The following is an 18,472-nucleotide window of genomic DNA, read 5'->3' on the forward strand; positions in this document are numbered from 1 at the left end:
GGCCTTGCTCAGTAGATTAAGGATCCGGCATTGCTGTGAGCTGTGGTGTAGGTTGCAGATGCGGCTCAGAGCTTGCGTTGCCATGGCTATGGTGTAGGCCAACTGCTACAGCTCCGATTGGACCCCTAGCCTGGGAACCTCCCTATGCCTCAGGTGTGGCCCTAAAATGACAAAAACAAAAAGCAAAACAACAACAACAAAAAAAACACCTCCACTCCTCCTGGCCCCCATACCCTTGACAAACCAAGCTGAATCCATTTAGAAAAGACTTCTTGTTTAAAAGTCTGGAGCAGTGTTTTCCCTCAGAACCCTGCCCTTGTGGCCTGCTGTCCTTGTGGCAGATTTTCTGCTTTCTATAGAGACTTGTGGAAAACACAAACAGCCCTGGAATGCAGCAGTTATTGCTCTCAAATTTCTTCCCTTTCATGGCTGATGGGGGAGCTGCTCTCCTATTGCCAGCAGGGTAGAGATATGAGGGCTGTCAGTACACACGCCTCAGAATTTCAGAGAAAGGTGGTCTGGCAAATCCCTAGGATTCAGCTTGCAACCTAACTGCTTCATGTACCTATTTATGTGCATGGGTGATGAAAGTGAGTTTTAGATATCACCCATTGATTGTTCATAGAGTGACAAACTTCTGATGTCTTTCATGATGTGATACCCTAGCATGATCATTTTGGTGAGCCTGTAAATTCTCCCAAAACTTAAACAGCCTATCTTCACAATCAGAGTAGCATCAAAATTATAGGCCAATATCATTGATGAACATAGATGCAAAAATCCTCAACAAAATATTAGCAAACCAAATACAATGATATATCAAAAGAATCATACACCATGATCAAGTGGGTTTATCCTAGAGAGGAAAGTATTTTTCAATATCTGCAAATCAATCAATATTATACAGTGTATCAACAAACTGAAGAATAAAAACCATGTCATCTCATTAGATACAGAAAAAAACTTCTGACAAAATTCAACACTCAAGTGTTCCATTGTGGCACAGCAGAAACGACTCCGACTAAGAACCATGAGGTTGCAGGTTCGATCCCTGGCCTTGCTCAGTGGTTTAAGGATCCGGCGTTGCCATGGGCTGTGGTGTAGGTTGGAGATGCAGCTTGGATCTGGCATTGCTGTGGCTGTGGCAAAGGTCGGCAGCTGTAGCTCTAATTAGACCTCTAGCCTGGGAAGCTCCACATGCCGCAAGTGTGGCACTAAAAAGCAAAAAAAAAAAAAAAAAAAAAAAAAAAATTCCACACCCATTTATTAAAAACTCTCCAGAAGGTGGGCATAAAGGGGACCTATCTCAACATAATAAAAGTATATATGACAAACCCACAGCTAACATCATTCTCAGAGGTGAAAAGCAGAAAGCATTTCTGCTAAGATTGGGAACAAGACAAGGATGGCCACTCTCACCACTTTTATTCAACATAGTTTTGAAAGTCTCAACCACAGCAATCAGAGAAGAAAAATAAAAGGAATCCAAATTGGAAAATAGTAAGTAAAACTGTTACGTTTGCAGATGACATGATACTATACATAGAAAATCCTAGATGATACCAGAAAACTACTAGAGCTCATCAATGAATTCAGTGCTGCAGGATACAAAATTAATACACAGAGATCCCTTGCATTCCTATATATAACAATGAAAAATCAGAAAAAGAAACTAAGGAAATAATCCCACTTACCATAGCATCAAAGAGAATAAAATACTTAGGAATAAATTTACCTAAAGAGGCAAAGATCTATACTCTGAAAACATAAGACACTGATGAAGGAAATCGAAGATGACACAAACAAATGTATACTATGTTCTTGGATTGGAAGAATCAATATTGTCAGACTAACTATACTACCCAAGGCAAACTACAGATTCAGTTCAGTCACTATTAAATTATCAATGGCATTTTTCACACAACTAGAAAAAAAAATTTATAAATTTACATGGAAACACAAAAGACCCAAATAGCCAAAGCAATCTTGAGAAAGAAAAATGGAACTGGAACAATCAGGCTCTTTGACTTCAGACTATACTACAAAGCTATAGTAATAAAAACATTATGATACTGGCACAAAAACATAGATCATTGGAACAGCACAGAAATCCAAAAATAAATCCATACACCTATGGTCAATTAATCTCTGACAAAAGAGGCTAGAATATATAGTCCTTTCAATAAGCAAAGATGGGAAAACTGGATAACTACATCAAAAAGAATGAAATTAGAACACTCTATAACACCATACACAAAAATAAACTCAAAATGAATTAAAGACTAAAACATAAGACCAGACACTATAAAACTCTTAGAAGGGAACATACTCAGAACACTTCTTTTGACACAAATCACAGCAATATCTTTCTTGATCCACCTCCTAGATAATGAAAATAAAAATAAACAAATGGGACTTAATTAAACTTAAAAGCTTTTGCACATCAAAGGAAACCATAAACAAAATTAAAAGACAACCAACAGACTGGAAGAAAATCTTTGCAAACAAAGCAACCAACAAGGGATTAATCTCCAAAATATACAAACATCTCATACAACTTTATATCAAAAAAACCAACCCATTTAAAAAATGGTCAGCAGATCTGAACAGACACTTCTCCAAAGAACACAGACAGATGGCCAAAAATCACATGAAAAGATGCTCAATATCACTAATTATTAAAGAAATGAAAATAAAAACTACAATGAGGTATTCCCTCACACGAGTCAGAATGGCCATCATCAAAAAGTCCAGAAGCAATAAATGCTGGAGAGGATGTGGGGAAAAAGGAACCCTCCTACACTGTTGGTAGAAATGAAAGCTGGTGCAACTCTATAGGGAACAGTAGGGAGGTTCCTTAAAGAACTATATACAGAAATATCATATGATCCAGCAATCCCATTCCTGGGCATCTATCTGGAGAAAACTATAATTCAAAAAGATACATGCACCCCAGCATTTGTTGCAGCACTATTTACAATAGCCAAGAATTGGAAGCAACCTAAATGTCCACTGATAGAGGACTGGATAAAGAAGATGCAGTACATATACACAATGGAATATAAGCCATAAAAATGAATGAAATAAGGCCATTTGCAGCAACATGGATGGACTCAGAAATTATCATACTAAGTGAAGCCACACAGACAAAGACAAATATCATGAGATCACTAATATGTGGAATCTAATAAAAAAAATGATACGAAAGAAATTACAAAACAGAAACAGACTCAAAGATTTCGAAACCAAACTAATGGCTACCAAAAAAGGAAACATGGGGAGAGGAATAAATTAGGAGGTTGGGATTAACATATACACACTACTAAACCTAAAATAGGTAAGAAACAAGGACCTAACAATTTCCCTGTGATTAGCACAGGGAAATCTACTCGATATTCTATAATAACCTATATGGGAAAAGAATCTGAAAAAGAATAGATAAATATATATGCATAGCTGATTCACTTTGCTATACACGTGAAATGAACACAACCTTGTAAGTCAACTATACTTCAGTAAAATTAAAAAAAAAAAAGCAAGCAAAAAAAAAAAATTGTATTAGGAGTTCTCTGGTGGCCTAGTGGTTAAGGATTTGGTTGGCATTGTTACTGCTATGGTTCGGCTTTGATCTCTGGCCCAGGAACTTCTACATGGCTGTGGGCAAGAACAAAAAAACAATGTATTTTGTACCTTATTTCTTGGATAGGCAACCGCATTTTTCTTTTCTTTTCTTTTCTTTTTTTTTTTTTTTTAGCCTCCTGTTCCTGGTTGACATGGTAAACTTCCTAACTTCCTTTTAAGCACAATGAGGTTTGGAATGGGTTAGTATGAATAAATGAGCATTCGGCATATATAAGAGGTGGTCAGGCTTTATGGGTTCCATAGACTTGGCATCTGAGGCTACTGGGCAGGGGTGGGGAGCCATGGCCAAATCACTTCTGCTCTCCAAGCCTCTATCTCTCCAACTATAAAGAGAAATAAGATTAGTATCTATCTCCAGGGGAGCAGTGATGAGAATTGCCTACCAACAGACTTAGCAAATGACTTCAAGAAATGCTATTTATGGAGTTCCCATCATGGCTCAGCAGAAAAGAATCTAACATCCATGAGGATGTATGTTCAATCCCTACCCTTGCTCAGTGGGTTAAGAATCCGGCGTTGCTGTGAGCTGTAGTGTAGGTTGTAGACGTGTCTTAGATCTGGAATTGCTGTGGCTGTGGCATAGGCTGGTGGCTACAGCTCCAATTCAACTCCTAGCCTGGGAACCTCCATATGCCTCGGGTGCGGCCCTAAAGAGACAAAAAAAAAAAAAAAAAAAAAAAAAGACAAGAAAGGAATGCTATTTGTTATTAATATGACCATAAAGTTGCATTACAAATAAACTGCAGGTAATGTTGAAAGAGCACATAAAATGTAATCTTTTTATTGTGATTCAGAAGGTCTTTTAGCATGTTGGATGCTTCTAGCATATTGTTCTATGCATCAATTATCATTATATAGGATTGTGACCATTGAAGATACATAATGTTGACCCAGGTGTGCCCACCAAATGATTTTCCCAGACAATGCCTTTAAAAGAATAAACCTTGATAGCAGCCTGGTTTCTTATCACTTGAAGATAGAAAATGATTCCAGTCACTTAAACTTTCTACATGCTGAATAAAAAGGCATTGACCTGATAAAGTAGAGATTTTTCTGACCACATGATTGAGACCTGGATGCTTCATTTTCTGGTTCCAGTTGGAATCTTTTCTAATTAGTGCAGCAGCACGTCACCACAATCATTGGAAAGTCTTAATCATTTACATATTTTTCCTTATCTCTGAAAATGACTTAGAATGTTTTCTTCCAGTTGAATGGTTGTTTTCATGAAGCTGCCAGGGCTGGGTCTGAGGTGCTTTTCTGTGCCTGAGGAAGATGACAGGAGAAGGAAAATTGCCTCCCAAAGTTAAATGAAAGCTGGGTCCCCCTTCCGAGGACCTATAATAATCAGCTATACAAGCTGTTGGTTTGTGTGTCCTATTGATTTAATATGCTTCTAATCAGTACATAAAGCTATGGGCCTGCAGTGTTAATTTTTCATATGCTTACAAAGTACCCTTTGATTTTCTGTCACACGTTAATTACAGCGTTTTGCCATTAAATAGGAAGCTTTGTGTAAACTAATTACTAGGTAATCATTGTCTACTGCAAGCGTGCTGTTTGTACCTTTTATTTTATTCTAAAAATGCACAGATCTCACAGTCTGGAAACGCTCTACCTTCCAGCCATTAGCTCTCACTAATTCATAGCATTATTGTGGTGAGAGTGTAGGAGTTGTAATTGTTGTGGTATCAGAGCTGTTAATTACCGGAGTAAACAGTTGAAATGGTGCCAAGGTCTATTGTACAAGGCAGAGAAAAGGAGGTTTAAATGTTACTCCCACCATCTGGGGACTAGGGGAGAGGCAAATGCTTGAGAACAGCAGTGAGGCGCTATCGCCGCCTCAGCTCCAGGGTTGGCGGCCATATGGATCCGGAATATTTTGAATCAATTGAATTTAACTGCCAGTTTTTCGCAATAACAGCGTGGAAGGAAGGAATAAAGCAAAAGATGAGAGGAAGGAGAATTGTTTAGTGTTTGCACATCCAGGAAGACCCCGCTGAAGTTCCTTTGGAAATATCTACTTTGCTGAAAGCCATAGAGCAGGCACAGATATTTGGAACTGATTCAGATTTGGGTTTTATTCTTCTCCGCCGGCGACTGCGCCATTCGCTTCTGGTCGTCTGTCCTTCACGCCCCTTAGTGAGAGAGGGATGCCCTTGAGAAGACCCAAATTTTCGTGTAATTACGGCAGAGCAAACAAAAAAATCCTCACTTTTGGAATTCACTGATTTATTGCCCTGGTATTTTAATGAGCATGGTCTATAGAAAAAGAAAACAATAATAAATACATAGTGTTATCACATCCGCCTCAAATACATACATCTGTACCTGTAGAAATATCAAAGAAAGTACAGACTCTAATTAAGAAAGGCAGATGCTTGCCTATTCCTTTTGTATAAAAGTAAAATATAAACCCTCCTGATAGTCTCTAATTTCATTTGACAAATTCACCCCTCTTCCCCCCTACTTGAATGAAAAATCAAGTCTAAAGGGCACATGTGTTTTCTTTCGTTTGTAATTCTCAACTAAAGAGCCTTTACAACATGTGAAATTATCTCAACCAGTGTTATTTCTCTAACTAGAAAGAAGGAAACCTATTCTTGATAATAATAATTGGGGCCACTTCTACTTATGGTTGATTTTTAAACTGCATGGTTTCTGCTTTAAAATATTGCATGATCTTTAAAAGAGTCATGTTTTTACTTGATGTCACTCATGTTGAATCTAATTGCCCTTAAGCCCATTTTCCAACGTTAAAAATATCTTTTAAAAATCTACCACTTGCTGCTGTAACTACTTTTTAATATCATTCCCCCAAACATGAACATATTCTTCTTTTTTAAACCACCCTGGATTATTTATTTTTAATTGTTCCTTTAGCAGATGTTGGAGTAATCCAGGGTATAGTGTAAACAACTCCTTTAAAGAGAGAGATCACAGACTGCCACACACACCATGAACCAAGGGCAGTGACTGTTGGGCTTTTATGACAGTGGCTTTGGCCCGCGGGGGGAAATGTTTCTGCTTTTGTGTGTGTGCAAAGTTCAATTAAGGATTTCAAGAAATGCTTAATCTTTATCTATTGAAATCCCCAGCATGCAGTGCGATGGGGTGAGCCTGGAAAGAAAACCATGGTCCCCCATGGAGAGGGGAAAAAAGAAACAGCAGTTTAAGAGCTGGAAAGTTGAAAGGGAATGAGCCTTTCTAGTGCGTCTGGTTGGGGTGAAGCAGTTGTGCTGAGCTTTGGAATGGAGGCACAACATATGTGCCTCGGTTGGACAAAACGCTTCTTGAGTCAAATCAACTGTTAGGCCTGCATGTTGGTGCAAGGTGGAGGCCTGGATAATGAGGGACAGACTCCTCGAGAAGTAGTGAGTGGATAATGCTACATAAGTATGGAATTATATACCGCATTTTCACCATTCTGTTTAATGAGAGCCGCCACTGCAGCGAATCACTTGCCACACAGCCGAAATGGGCCATTAGCTATCAAGGGAAAATTGTCTTTGCCGCTTTCAGCAGATGGAGCAAATATTTTACAAAGCAATTTTACATACCAAAAACATTTGTGTGCCTTGGTAATGTTGGCTGTTTTACATTATGTTACCTTCTACAGCAGCATAATTTTCCATCTCATCGAAGGCAAAGTTGGCATTTTTGATTTTTAAATTCTCAATTAACAATTAAACATGGAGTATTAAGGCAGTCCTTAAACTTTAAGTAGGTGTGGGAAGTAGTTTATGACTTGCTGAAGACATTTTCATTTTTTCTTCATCCTCTCAGCATATTTTTGCACTCTAAAGAGGGACTACTGCTAATGATCTTAATGGAAAGGAATGAGTAAAAACTTCACTACTGATTACAGAATGCAAGTAACCAATGCATAGGGTGATCAGGGCACTTGCTGGCTGAAGTGTCCAGCATGGATTGTGGATACATGGTTGGCCCATTCATTTGTATCGATTTAAAAAAATATTTTTTTGGGAGTTCCCGTCGTGGCGCAGTAGTTAACGAATCCGACTAGGAATCATGAGGTTGCGGGTTCGGTCCCTGCCCTTGCTCAGTGGGTTAAGGATCCGGCGTTGCCGTGAGCTGTGGTGTAGGTCGAAGATGTGGCTCGGATTTGGCATGGCTGTGGCTCTAGCGTAGGCCAGTAACTACAGCTCTGATTCGATCCCTAGCCTGGGAACCTCCACATGCCGCGGGTGCAGCCCTTAAAAAAAAAAAAAAAAAAAAAAAAAAAAAAATTCTGCAACCCATCACATGCAGAAACTCCCAGGGGAAGGGTTGAAACTGAGCTGCAGCAGTAACAGAAATTCCTACTCAAAATGGCTTTTAAAATGTAGAGAATTTATTATGTCAACTAACTGAAAATCCAGAGATTGGCTCTAGAATCAGACGAGGCTTAATCCAGTGGCTCAGTATCACCAAGGACTTACTTTCCATCCCTCCTCCATAGTGTACATAATGTCTTCTCCACTCTAAGGCTGGCTGTCCCCAGGGTTGCAAGATGGCTGCCAGTGCTCCTAAAACTTGTCCTTGGTCAAGTAACTCCTAGCACTTGTCCTTGGTGAAGGTAACAGGAAGAGAGAACATCTCACCTGGCAGCATTCTCAGCATTCTCCAAAGAGCATAAAGCTTCATACTCAGAAGGCCCTAGCACATGCTTCCTAACACTTGATTGGCCTAACTAGGTCATGTGCCCCTCCAAACCAATCATTGTGGCCAGAGTATGCCTTTGCTAACCAGGGGCCTACCCTTGAAGCTGAGGCTGAAGTCATTCTCAATCACTTGCATAGCTAAGAAAGGGGTAAGGGCTGTTACCAAGTCATGGATATCATTACCTAGAAGGAAGGGACAAAGATGCTGGGCAGCCAACAACAGATGTCTGTTCATTCTACCATTTTTTGTAAATTTGACAGCATAGACTTAGCATCACATGTCAGATCTAATCTCACTCAGATTGGCCATCAGTGCCCACTGATGGCACTTACAGCCTCAGATCCCATTGCACTATATAGCATAATGGTAGCAACTGGATATGAATCCCAGTTTGCTACTTCATGGCTGTGTGACATTAAATGTGGATGATAACAACTACTTCAGAGAGTGGCTTTGAGATAATAAATGTAAAACCCCTGGCACAGACTTGACACATGGTAAGCTTTCAGTAAGAGTGAGCTATTGTTTTACCTAAAAAACGATGGTGGTAAAAAGTGTCCTGTGTAGGCAAAGTAATCTTCCTAAATTCACCCTCAAATTAGGAATCCCTACCTTCTATCTCTATGCCACTAGCCAATTCAAATCTTGAGCACCTTTACAGAACCCACACTTTCCCTGTGAAAGAGGCAGCAGGGCCGGTGGAGAGCACTCCCCCCAGAGCCAGAGGCAGCCAGAGAGCACCTGCAGTCTCACTGCGGGAGTGTAAATGCCCCACCTCCTCTTCTGTTAAGGAGGCAACTGTCACATGGCCTCATTCAACACTGACAGCCTTACTTAGTTTTTAAAGTCACTGTCTTGCCCTTTTGGTCTTATGTCACCTTCCATTCCTCCATTTAAGGATATCAGAGGGCTCTATAAAGCAGAATCATCTGGGCAGATTCCCTGGTTTCTCTCTTGACCACCACCAAACAATGTCTGGTGTGAGAGATTAGAGGTGATTAGCCAAGACGTTATTTTACTTAATTCACCACTGCAGATCCAGCAAAGAAGCTTCTGAAATAAAATGTGTATTGGTGGGATTAATATTTAGAGCATCCTAATTTGTATTCATTCTTCCTCCTTACTCATCTTCCCTGATACACACAGACACACACACACAGACACACACACACAGACAGACACAGACACAGTCATACACAGACAGACACACACACACACACACAGACACACACACACACACACACACACTAGAATGTACTTGGGAGAGTTAACTCTCTAGAGTTTGGAGTAGCTTTAGACATTGAGGGAAATATTAAATTGGATATGCTAGCAGCTTCCCCTGAGATATCCTGAATTTCCTTCAGTCAAATATCTCTTCCTTCAAATTTATACTTTTTTGATAGAAAAAAGAGAGAGAGCTGAGAGGCAATCCAGGCTTGATAGGTAAGAATCTCTGGGATGTACTGCTCAAGCTGATGGAGGCCCTGTGCTTTGTGCAGATATATTGGAACCCTCCAAGGTCATGACCATCATTGATACACTTTGAGGGGTAAATATACGTACTGGACAAGTGGTGACAAGGCTGTGCAGTAGCACAGATGTGGCTCAAGTTTCTCCTGGATAGGAATTTCTCTAGAGCTATTAGCACCACAAAGACCAGCAGCTAATGTGCAATCATGATGGAATGAAGATCTGGAATTGACTTTGTTTTCCAAGAAGTAACGGATATTTTTCTAACATTTGTTTACCATCAACAAGATCTAGGAGTTCCCATCGTGGCTCAGTGGACATGAATCTGACTAGTATCCATGAGACGCAGGTTTGATCCCTGGCCTCACTCGGTGAGTTAAGGATCCTGCATTGCCATGAGTGCTGGTGTAGGTCGCAGATGTGACTTGGATCCTGCATTGCTGTGGCTGGGGCAAAGGCCAGCAGCTACAGCTCTGATTTGACCTGTAAGCCTAGGAACCTTCATATGCTGCAGGTGCGGCCCCAAAAAGACAAAAAGACAAAAAAAAAAAAAAAAAAAAAAGATCTATACTCTCATTTCCACACGCCTAGGATTGTTAACTCTAAGTGATCTGCACCACGTGAATGATAAACTCTCTGAACACTAGCCAGGTTCTTTGATGTGATTCGTTGAAAAGAAACTTTCTAATTACTTAGTTCACAAGTATATAAGACGGAGAATCTATGCCCCAGTTACCAATTTTTAACAGATATTCTACACACACACACACACACACACACACACACTTTGCAAAGGTAAAAGGGGAGAAAGAAGGCAAACTAGCAACGGTTCCCCCAACTTCACTGTCTTCTGTCTTCAGTCACGCATTGAAAATTACCCAGTAACCGAATCACCTAGTAACAACACAGCAAGTGATCTTACATAAGCCTCTTCACTTTAGAAGCCTCTGCTTCCCATTTGTAGAGGAGGGGGAATTATCCTGTGCAGGCCCACCCTCAGTGTGTTGGTGTCAGGACCAAATGAGATAATAGCATGAGCCTCTGTAAGTATTTTACAAATACTGTTCTGATGATTTACATGAATTTAGGGGTTTGTTTGGCATGGTTTTGTATGTCTGTGTCTATGAGCATCAGTGTATACTTAAGTTTATAGTTATAGATCTTCCCTTATCAGCATATGCCCTTAAAGTTGTGATAAACTGTGTTTGAACTATGCAAAATGATAAACACTAGGGAACAGAAACTACCCCCAAACTGAGAACTCACATCTGACATCTCTTTATTGTACTAAGGCCATTCTTAGTATAATCTTTCTATTCCCTATCAGATGCTTTCAAAATAAAGAAATAAACCGAACAGTTAACACCCCCCACCTTATTCCCTTGCATATCTTTTTCTTAGAGAGTTCATCAGGCCCCAAGCTGCCTCTGTGGGCCCCAGCATCCCCTAGCAAACATCACCCAGCCTTCGGCTGTGTACTTCTCATGATGGGACACGATTTCTGCAGCAGACTTTCCTCTAGGAAGTTTACCCCCTTGCTGTGGCTTTGTACACAGCATTAATGCTATGGATCAAGGCAGACTGGCTGGCTTTGTAAGCAGAGGCAGTGAGGGCAGCCTGACGTAGTGTCCAGATGCTTCTCAGAAGCCAGCCTTATAAGTTAATTATTGACCCTCAACATAGCATGTTGCATCTGAGGTAACACTTCATAAATGTCACCTCATTTATCTTCCCAATGCCCCTCAGAGGCAGGAATCTCATAAAATCCACCCAGGAAGAATTGTTGGTTCTTAAGTTGTTATCCCCCCAGGTGGTTCCTCGGCAGGAAGGAGCAAGCCTGTTTTGAGGTTTCATATTTTCCCTTACTCTGTAACTTCAGCTGTTAGGGGCTGGGCCCGTGTGTTTATCACTGCCAAGATTTATTCCATAGATACTGAGTGTTCCCTGTGCCAAGCATTAGGGAGACTCACCTCAAAGCCACTGACCTCAAAGCCACTTTACCTTTAAGAAGCCCCCAGGGAGCTGGAGAACATGGAGAAAGAACGCTCAACTAGGGTTCCTGGAAGAGGGCTTCCTGGAAGAGGAAGAACTAACTCAGAGAGAGTGAGGAAGAGTCATCCAGGACAAAAGGAGAAGAAGGAAGGCAGAGGAAAGAGATTAAAGTCAGGCAGTTTGGAGCAAGGCTGGGGAGGAGAGAGGTGAGGCTACATTAGCAATCAGAGACCAGGTCACAGAGGGCCTTCATGTGTATTATACTGAGGGGTTTTGACTTAATTCTTAAACTAAGGGAGATGTAATGTCAAGATTCAGGTGGCAAAGCTTTCACCTACTCTTTCTCTGCCTCCCCTCCATCTCTAGTCCCACCCCCTAACCCAACACATAAACACTTTTTTCCTTAATTCAGTTAGGCTTGACATTCTGTAATTTTTAAAATTTTATTAATGTAGTAAAACACCCATAACATAAAATTTGCCACCTCAACCATTTTTAAGTCTACAGTTCAAAGGTATTAAATACATTCATAACACTGTGCAACTATCACATTCTTTTCATCTTATAAAACTGAAACTCTGTATCCGTTAAACACTAACTCCAGTTCCCCCTCCCCCTGACAACCACCATTCCACTGTCTGTCTCTAATTTTTGCATGAATGAATGAATAAATGAATTACCTCTCTTGGTCTGTTTTGATGTAAGAGCAGATCACTGGATACATGGTTCAATACTTTTCAGAAACAAGGCAGCAAGAGCCCTTTAATCAGGGCAGAACAAAAAGGAAGTTTCCACTGTCCCAGTTGAGTGTCTGCCCTGCATAGATTTCTTCCCTGACACTGTTTCCCAAGCAGGGCGGGAACCCACAGCCGGGCTTCACAGGCCCAGCTTTAGGGCACTACATGAATCACCGACAATGGGTCTTTTTTAATAGAGTAGAATGGTTTTAACTGAAACAAGTATAAAACAAAGAAAGATGGGTTTAGAGTACAATGCTCAAAGGAGGAACCAAGAGAGAGTCTAGGTTGTTGGAACTGCATGTTCTGTGTGCTTTTTTATGATTTAGATGCCAGACCTTGGGGAGATGAGGTTATATACAGTATAGAACACAGAAAACGTAAACTGTGCAGTATCATGCGACATGGGCAAGGCCTTGGGCTTTAACGGCAACTTCCCTGCCTCTACCTCATTTTGCGAGCGGACTTCCCCAGCCCTTCTTAACAGTCATCTCCACCCCCAACAACTCCCATCCAGACTGGACTGTGCACAGAGCCATCCTGAACAAGCCTGGATGAGGGTGGGTGGTAGCACTCTCTCTCTTTCACATGGCATCTTTGTTTTGTATATCAGGCACTTACTAACCAGTGAGACTCCCACCAGGATTTTCTGGATATTTGGGAAATTATTCAGATTATTGGGACCTGCCTAGACTATATTCTCAGATATTTGTCTTCTATTGTAGATTTTCAGAGGGCACTAGACCCAGAATAAACCAGATGTTCTAAGATGCTGGGAGTAGGGAGAAGGACAATCACTTTTTAATGGCAGGGAAATTGAAAATAAATGGCCAGGCAGATTATTTCTAAGATTCCTTACACCCCACTCTCCAAAGCTAATTCTTTTCTGATTCTTCCAAATTACGGATGTTCACTCACAGATTAGAAAGTTCCCCATCAACCCAAAGTAAGCCTGAGGTTTTTCTTGTCAATGTCCCATATTTTGAATATGAATTCTGCCCATCAAATGTTTTGTGTCTAGTAACCTGCCCTCCTGCCAGCAGAAATAAAATTTGAGGAGGTGGCTTCCATCTAAAAATTTTGAGATAGTCTAAGACTTTCAAAAAAAACAAAAAAGCAAAAACAAATTGTCCTGACGAACTGAGTCTTTTCATGTCAAAAAGCTGAGTTTCTCAGTTTCTCATTCATTAGAGCGTTTCCTACTGTTTTCATTCTGACAGGAGGCTCTGTACTTTGGGGTTGTTACAGGATGATGTGGGGCCAGCCTACATTTAATCAGATGAGGATGTGATCTAGTTGGAAATATCAAGTGACTGAGGCCAGCTCCTCTCCGCCCCCACTCTTCCAACCTGTTCCCTCCTAAAATTGCATCTCTATAGTATCAGCTGTGGTTTAAGGCTTTGATCCCGAAGTTTATAACTCCTCAACCAAGGGGAAAGGGCATGGTTTCATGAGACAAAGTATCCAAGAAAGACCTTGCCAACTCCATAATTTCTCCCAGGGTCAGCTCTCTTAGGGACAGAGGATAAAAACCATTCTGGTCTAAAGGACCTTAGGGAGAAGGTAGTTGACCCCAGCTTTTACATAATGGGAAACTTAGGCCCAGAGTAGGGAGGCACAGTGCCCAAGGACAGGTTGTTGTGGGTATGAACCTGGGGTTACCTGATGCCCAGACAGACGGCTGCCTTTTGAAGACAACAGGCACAATTAGCAGCAATATTTAGGGGCCAAATCACTTTGAAATATGAAAATTGAAATGGCTGGAAAAATAGAGAAAATTTTCAAAATGGCTTTCTGACTCTGGGTAAACAGTAACCACATTTTTTTTGCCTGTTGGAGGCCTGGTTTTTAATCACTCCACAAGCAGTTTTCATTTCTGTAGTAAAATTGCTTGTGGTTCTATTTAATTTGTTTCTGCAGGAGCCAGCTTTGGTGAAGATCTCCGAGGAGCTGGCGGGCATTTTAGCACAGCACGCACAGCCAGTCAATGAGAAACGGTTCTCGACATGGAGGAAATTCCTCCAAACATTTCTCAGTCAAGGTAAATAAGACTGTAAAGCTTCTATTGAGGATTAGTCTGCACAACCTTGAATTCTAGTTCTGGGTCAATCTGGGGCCAATTTAAACACCTTGCCTCTCTTGTGTTGGTTTAGAAAAGTGCTCTTGCAAGCAGACTTTTAAACTTTGCCTAATATTTATCTTGCACTCAGCCTCTTAAGTAAACAGGAATTGAGCATACCAAGCGTGCCGTGCATAGCTCAAGATTCTGACCATATTTTTGCACCACAGACTTCTGCTGAGAGGTGGGCTTCAGAATCAGATGACCTAGGTCTGAATCTCATCCTTGACCTTGAGTAAGGTTCTTAAACCCTCACGGGGCCAGTTTCCTCACCTACTTCCCAGGGTTGCGGAGAGGATTCAATGAAACACAGATATGAAAGTTTCTACCATGGTGCCAGACTCAAAAATAAATCTTAAGAAATGTTAGTTTCTCCTTCCATTTTCTAGGAGAGTAGAAATGGTCTTACTTCCAATTCTGAAGGTAGATTTTGTTGACTTTTTTTGTCTGTTTAGGGCCACATGCACAGCATATGGAGGTTCCCAGGCTAGCAGTTGAAATGGAGCTGTAGCTACTGGCCTACACCACAGCCACAGCAATATTAGATCCCAGCCACATCTGTGACCTACACCACAGCTCATGGCAATGCCAGATCCTTAACCCACTGAGCGAGGCCAGGGACCAAACCTGCATCCTCATGGATGCTAGTCAGATTCATTTCCACGAGCCATGATAAGAACTCCTGAACATAGATTTTGTAAAAAAAAAAAAAAAAAAAAAAAAAAAAAAAGGATTCTTTACAGTCCTAGAGCAAAGCCAGCCTCTGTTTCTTTCATCCTCCTCCTCCCAACCTCTCCTAAATTTTCTAATGACATTAAGAGGTCAGTGAGGGAATGAATGGAGAAAATGATGCTTATCCCCAACTTGTGGAGGGCCTGTGGAGTGCTACGCTGAGGCACGCCCACCCAATGCTCCTCACTCTCTAGGAGGTCACAGTGTAAGGCAGATATTCCTGTATGCTTACCCACAGGAATGATAAGAGAAAGCTAGAAAGCTATCGTTCCACTCTATTCGCCACTGTCAAATGATGATATTATATTAACATAAGAATATAATAATATAATAACCATATTATATAAGATGATAACAGCAGCAGCAATACCACAGTGGTGACAACTGCACAATGAAGATAATATAATAAGCACAGTATATGCTTACTATGTGCCGGACACTATTCTAAGTACACACATTAATTTATTTGATCCTCCTAACAGCCCACTTTATAGAAGAGGAAACTGAGTCACAAAAGATTAGGTATTCTCCTCAAATCACTCTGTGAATATGCAGGAGAGCCAATAAAAGGCTATCCTGGGTTGTTCCAGGAGTCTTGGCTGGAACCAATGGGTATCTTTACCAAAGAACTCCCCTTAGCTCAGAGTATGAGATCATATCGGAGAGGAAAGATCTGTTGGGTGTTGGAATACACTTCAAGGAAGAGTAGGCTGGAAGGGCATATTAAATACACTGGAATGAATTATTTAAGCAAGGTGTCGGATGGCCTGTCTTCTAATAAGAATGCTAAAAAAGGATTCTTCACTGGTGCAGAAGAACAGGGTGCGGTTATGCTACATGGTCTCTAGTGTCCTTTCAAATCTAAATATCTACAACTTATAGAATTGTGATTCTACAAATTTCCACATGTACCTGCTACCAGAAAAGTAAAACTAAAAGAGTCAACCCCATGCATAAATGGAAGAAAATAAAACAAGGTGTGTACAACAAAAACATAGTTAATAATAAAGGACTTTTTTTTTTTTTTTTTTTTTTTTTTTGTCTTTTTACGGTCGCACCTGTGGCATATGGATGTTCCCAGGCTAAGGGTCTAATCGGAGCCACAGCTGCTGGCCTACACCACCACCACAGCAACGCCAAATCTGAGCCGAGTCTGCAACCTACACCACAGCTTACGACAATGCCAGATCCTTAACCCACTGAGCAAGGCCAGGGATTGAACCCACAACTTCATGGTTCCTAGTCGGATTCATTTCCCCTGTGCCATGATGGGAAATCCAGTAAAGGATTTTTTTTTAAGTTAGGAGGGGGAGATCAGGATGATCTCAGGTCCTTACAGGACAAGAGGTTAGGAAGTTTCCAGATTTTCCAAGGTCAGCCTGCAAATCTTCCTCTAATCTATTTATTTTCATGTGAGCTTTGTAGATTAGAAAGGGTTTTCCCAGCCACTGTCTTAGATGAATTGTATAACCACAAGCTTAGGCTTGGCCTCAGTCTCCTTCATTTCTATCCTTACTGCCTCTCTTTCAGCCATGTTGTAAACAAACACAGTGCTTATTTATGGGAGGAAGAACAAACTTTATGGAGCCAATTTTATAGATGAAGAAATAGGCTTAAAGCTAGGAAGTGACTCTGGCAAAATCACACAACAAATACATGGGAAATGGGAACACAGTTAGATCCTTCAATTTTACCATGTCTCAAAAATCCAGTTCTGGTAAGTCGAGTGTTTCCAAACCTCTGCCAGCTCTGAGCCCAGGGCATACAGTAGCCCTGCAAGGCCATCCCCCTATGTTTTCTGACCCTAAGGCCACTATCTCCTGCCATCTTCCCCTACTGCCTGTTTCATTTCATTTCTATTCTCTCAAGTAGGCTTAGGGTGCTATAGATTTGATATCTACTTTGACAAAGGATTATATTAAAGGCAATACATTTTTTAAAAGAGGAATTAATTGGGGAGTTCCCGTCGTGGCGCAGTGGTTAACGAATCCGACTAGGAACCATGAGGTTGCGGGTTCAATCCCTGCCCTTGCTCAGTGGGTTAATGATCTGGCGTTGCCGTGAGCTGTGGTGTAGGTTGCAGACGCGGCTCGGATCCTGCGTTGCTGTGGCTCTGGCGTAGGCCGGTGGCTACAGCTCCGATTAGACCCCTAGCCTGGGAACCTCCATATGCCGCGGGAGCGGCCCAAGAAATAGCAACAATAACAACAACAACAACAACAACAAAAAAAGACAAAAGACAAAAAAAAAATAAAAAATAAAAGAGGAATTAATTGCTTTCAAAGGAAAAAATTAATGGTAAAGAGACTGGTCATACTGCTGAGAAGACAATACAAAATAAGTTACTTGGAAGAAAAATAATCTTGTAACTATAAAGGACAATGTGTTTTCACTGAAGCACTACCTTTCAAAATGTAGGTGATAGCTAAAGCCATAAAGTTTTCTGAATCAGAGATACTCAAAAGGTTTTTTGCTTGTTTTTGTGAATTGTGTTATTGTTGTTTCATTACCTTTATCTCACTAAATCCCCAACAACTGGTATTTAGGTACAGCACACACTAAGAAACCGCATTTGAAGAAAAGCACTTCAGGAGTTCCCATCGTGGCACAGTGGAGACAAATCTGACTAGGAACCATGGGGTTACAGGTTTGATCCCTGGCCTTGCTCAGTGGGTTGGGGATCTGACGTTGCCATGAGCTGTGGTGTAGGTTGCAGACCTGGCTCGGATCCTGTGTTGCTATGGCTGTGGCTGTGGCTGGTCCCAGGCTAGGGGTCTAATAGCTTCTATTAGACCCCTAGCCTGGGAACCTCCATATGCCATGCATGCAGCCCTAAAAAAAAAAAAAAAAAAGGGGGGGGGACAAAAGACCAAAAGAAAAAAAGAAAGAAAACACTTCAAACCAACCAAAAAAGTTAATTAGTTTTCCTTCTGAAACTCAGTTTTCTTTTTCTTTTTTTTTTCGGTCTTTTGTCTTTTTAGGGCTGCACCATGGCATATGGAGGTTCCTAGGCTAGGGGTCTAATTGGAGCTGTAGCTGCCAGCCTACGCCACAGCCACAGCAACACCAGATCCAACCCACATCTGTGACCTACACCACAGCTCATGGCAACACT

General features: G+C 41.1%; 1 protein-coding gene and 1 long non-coding RNA gene across 5 annotated transcripts in view; one reads left to right on the forward strand and one right to left on the reverse strand.

Annotated features, from left to right (window-relative positions):
* The window catches only part of IQCH (IQ motif containing H), a 226,439-nt gene that overhangs the window by 139,658 nt on the left and 68,309 nt on the right, over positions 1 to 18,472 (forward strand). The window contains exon 15 of the mRNA XM_021100401.1: positions 14,427 to 14,547. Coding sequence (XP_020956060.1) covers positions 14,427 to 14,547 — 121 coding nt within the window. The remainder of the gene's footprint in view (positions 1 to 14,426; positions 14,548 to 18,472) is intronic.
* Positions 1 to 18,472, reverse strand: part of LOC110261942 — a 181,971-nt gene that overhangs the window by 77,932 nt on the left and 85,567 nt on the right. The window contains exon 4 of one of the 4 annotated variants that reach the window (XR_002346363.1): positions 5,858 to 5,904. The exons of the other annotated variants lie outside the window; for them this stretch is intronic. This is a non-coding gene — a long non-coding RNA (uncharacterized LOC110261942). Of the gene's footprint in view, positions 1 to 5,857; positions 5,905 to 18,472 lie in introns of those variants that run through there. 4 annotated transcript variants of the gene reach the window in all.

Source organism: Sus scrofa, chromosome 1 (assembly GCF_000003025.6).
Source record: "Sus scrofa isolate TJ Tabasco breed Duroc chromosome 1, Sscrofa11.1, whole genome shotgun sequence".
NCBI classification, from domain to species: domain Eukaryota; kingdom Metazoa; phylum Chordata; class Mammalia; order Artiodactyla; family Suidae; genus Sus; species Sus scrofa.